The 4,053-nt window shown below is 38.9% G+C and overlaps 1 protein-coding gene across 1 annotated transcript; it reads right to left on the bottom strand.

Moving 5' to 3' along the window:
* Window positions 1–2,320: 2,320 nt before the first annotated feature.
* LOC6561493 lies at window positions 2,321–3,276 on the bottom strand. Its single transcript, XM_032736392.2, has one exon. It carries the CDS (start codon window positions 3,261–3,263, stop codon window positions 2,361–2,363), a length of 903 nt encoding a protein of 300 aa, XP_032592283.1. The 5' UTR covers window positions 3,264–3,276; the 3' UTR covers window positions 2,321–2,360.
* Window positions 3,277–4,053: the final 777 nt, after the last annotated feature.

Here is a 4,053-nt window from a genome sequence, read left to right as displayed (position 1 = left end):
TATTAAATATGCTCAATTCTGGATTTTTTTTTGCGTAGGAATACGTGCTGTGGCATTTGAATGTCATGACGAAAAAAAACCTGTGCCTCGGGATGCGGTGACAAAATTGATGGTTAAATTATAAGGTGTGGTTTCCCACTTTTTGGAACTCTTGTTATTGCAATAAGCTGAATACAAAGTGTGAAACTTTAGTGTTAAATATGTCAAATATATTACGAGATAATAATGGGACTTAAAAGCAAATTTACATTTTGTAATTGGACATTTTTTTCATTCAGATATAGCTAACATAGAGTTCGTTTTTAATATTTCAATTAAATAGAAATCACAAGTCAAAAATATTCAAATATTGATTGTAAAGCGCGAATTAAAACATTTTTTAAAGAATTCAATAAAAATGGACTATTTAAGGTATGACGAGCATTCAATATTCTTGAAAAAATTTCAGTCCGGGTTGGGTAATTAAATACGCCACATTTCCTATACTCATTGTTGTTAATTTAATACATTCGAGACGCACTCATCTGTGAATATTTTATTGTATTTTAACACAGGGAGTTAATAATTTAATTGGCATTCATTTGAATGTAATTTATTTAACATTAATGTATTGTTGCCTAATTAACAATGAATGCACTTTGTACGTAAATAAGCTATAGTTCGCAGCTACTCGCTTTGCAAATCATATTATGTAGCGCTGGGCCCCGAAAGTCACTGGGCCGACAACAAAGGGCGGCGCACTCATTGCCATGGCAAATGCGCTTAATATGAACAAATGGATAACGTTTTTGGGGTCAACGTGTGTTTATTATCAATTTCATCAAAAAATGTAGATGATAAATATGCTGGGGTACGATACGCTTCTATGCTCTGCTGTGCTATAAGCACTTATGTGAAAGTGTAGAACAAAACAAAAATATATTTTATCTGTGCGAGGCGACAGCAGCCGTCTGGCTGTCTATTTACTCCCGCTGCTGCGACTTTGTGTATTTACAGGTAACAGGTAAAAACATAGAAATACTCCCGTGTTTTATTTGCGAACAATCTGCTTTTTATTTTGAACGTCTCGTTGGCGCCACAGAGCAGAAAGGCTCCCACTTTTAATGGAGTAGACAACAACATCAACTACAACTTCGTTGGCGACACAAATTGGCGCCAGTTTCAAAGCTTTTCCTCTCTCCAGCAACCTGTCATCCTTGAATCCCACGCGTGTGTCTAGCATTTTCTCTATGTGACTGTTGTATAAGCTTTTCAATGGCTATCAGTTATGTGTTGAATAATACCACGAACCATAACAATTGCACCTATTATTTTTGCTACCTGGAATAGATAACTATCCTTTTAATTATTTTATCATATTAATATGCCGATATCAACTATAGCGGACTTGGACTTGCTTTAGAAAAATACTTACTTTGGCACATTCACCAAAACTTTTGTACACATTTTCAGTACATTCATGATTAGGTATTTTAAAATTGGTGGCACAAGCCAAGTAAGGTAAGCGTTCTCTCTACGAAATTAATTTATTATACTGTTGGTTTTTATTCGAAAAGCATTTTCAGGTACTGTGATGCATCTGTTTCTTCATCACTTACACCTGCTCTCCATATGTCGGTGGGGCTTTATCGGTGAAAGAGTCATTAGCAAGAACTACATCATGCTTACCAACGCTCTCTCATATGTAAGTCGTACTTATAAAGCTATGTCAGTATTCGCATACGTGTCAACATAATTGATGAGTCTTGCTTGAAGCAAATCTTCAATGCAAAGCCGAATGTGTGCTATTTGTGTCCTGCGGTTCAAACACACACACACAGTGGGAATCGGGTTGATGGGTACTGGTATGTCGGTAAATTGGCTTATTTTGTCGACAGTTTAAGTCTTCTGGGTATTTATTGAAATTTACTTGCTATGGCAAAACACTTAAGTTGGCATTAGGCCCTGAGATGTAGTCGAGCATTTGATAAATGATTTCCAGTCATCTCACGGGTCAAAATAAATGTGTAAATAATAAATTTCCTTGCAGAACAAACTGCCAAATAGTTAGTTATAACGTGAAATAGTCCACTGTTGTTAATTTCTAACCAATATTTGGGCATGACAGTAACACTGGTGAGTTTGGCCGGAATATCCGACAAATTCATGCAATATATCTTCCACCAAAAGCTCAGATATACATAAATGTAGTATGATTAAGGTGAAACTGTGAATTAAGATTGCCTCCAGAATAGACAGTGTTTGAACATAGCAGATAGTGATTAATATAGGTACACATATAGTAAATACTTTATTGATAATGATATTCTTTGCAAGGGTATAAAAATATGATAAATGTATGCATATAAATGGATATGGAATTAGAAAGCCAGAAACAAACAAAATGCAAGCAGCCAAATATTAAAATAACACCCAGAACCTACTGAGAAAGATGGCATGGGATCTGTGACGTGTGGCAAACGTTTGTTCACATCGCAGGAAAGGATCATGGCACGTCTCATGCTATCGGCCGCAAAGGATCTAAGTTGCTGGGCAGCCTCCAAGCCGCACAGCAAGGCGCCACGCGTATAATAGCAGTCAAGGATATCGTTGAAGCTCTGACAGACTTTGTTTGCATTGCGCTTCTCGTACCAGTCCGCTGGACCTTCGCACTCGATCATGTCCGTACGCAGGTCCTTGAAGCAGCTGTGCGCCTCGGTGAGGCATGCGCAACGTTTCTTGTTGGCACCACCGTCGCATACCTCTTCCTTGTAGTATTTGAGACCGTCGGCTAGCTTCGCATAGATATTGTCATCGGCAAGCATGCAGTTGCTTGTGGCGCCACGTATGCGATCCAGCACATCGGCAATTTCAGCACAGGATTCCTTGAGCTGAGGCTGCGCCAACAGCAGTACAATACGCTCCGGACTGACCACATAGAGGCGGGCCAGCTGCAGTACCAAGGCATTATCATTACAAGTACGGAGTGCACTGACTACGCCGGTCTTGCCCTTGAGCTGATAGCCAGGCGGACATGTTACTGCGTCCTTTGGCCTTAGCTCATAGCCAGGTGGACAAGTTTTGAAGCAATCTTTGTTCGGCTTGTTTGTTACTGCTGTGCTTTTGTCTGTTGCTCCAGCTGGTGTTGTTTTACCACCATGACGATTACTGTGCGACTCGAAGCCGTAGTGATGATAGTACCAGGGAAACCATATCGCTTGAGTCGCCTGCAGTTCTAAAAGAAACAGTAGCAAGAGAGAAAAGAGTGGCCAGCTAATTGACATGGCCAAGATGTAAATATGTAACTGAGCACACGATTTTTGTTCTAACTCTTGACTCCAAGTGAACTTTGCTTGAAGTTTTCATATATTTTATTTACATGTGGTGAACAATATGTATGAGGCATAATTGAGGCTTTAATAAATAAACTCAACAGAAATTGTTGTATCACAAAATCGTTCCAAATGTCGAAATAATCAATCGTACCATACAAACTTCTTCGCTATTCAAACTTTCCTAGAAAATAGAAGTCGATGACTTGTTTCTCACTTGTAGGAAATTATCTAAGCCAAAGAATTCATCGACTGACATTGCCAAGACTTCATAAACTGTTGCTTTTGTGGGGGCGAATGGACATATTCTTTGCGAAATTATCACAGAAAGTGCACAAAGGTGATGCAAGAAACTGTTTCACTTTGTGCTCTTCTCGCCAGAAATCTGAAATGAAATCACTTTTTATGCTGTCCATTATGCAATGGACCCACAACTGCTGCTGCTGCTGCTGGTGCTGGTGCTGGTGCCTTTATCCTGGCTCACACCTTCACGCACTTTTTTTGAATTGTCAAGGGTATGGCGAGTGAATTTTATTAGCACTCATAAGTTGTAAAGTGTATGATGCCAAGGACGAGGCGACTGACTGACTGTGGCTGTAGATTTTGTCGCATACTTTTCCTTCCCCCACCCTCCTCACTTCTTGTTAAACAGATTTTTATTGCAGTTTTTTATTTGCATTTCTTATTCTCGGATCCCGATATATATATATTTTTTTTGTTTTCGTTTATTCATTTTTTTTTT

Source organism: Drosophila grimshawi, unplaced genomic scaffold, assembly GCF_018153295.1.
Source record: "Drosophila grimshawi isolate 15287-2541.00 unplaced genomic scaffold, ASM1815329v1 contig_1377, whole genome shotgun sequence".
In the NCBI taxonomy this organism is placed as follows: Eukaryota; Metazoa; Arthropoda; class Insecta; order Diptera; family Drosophilidae; genus Drosophila; species Drosophila grimshawi.
This window is presented reverse-complemented; position numbering and strand designations above follow the sequence as displayed.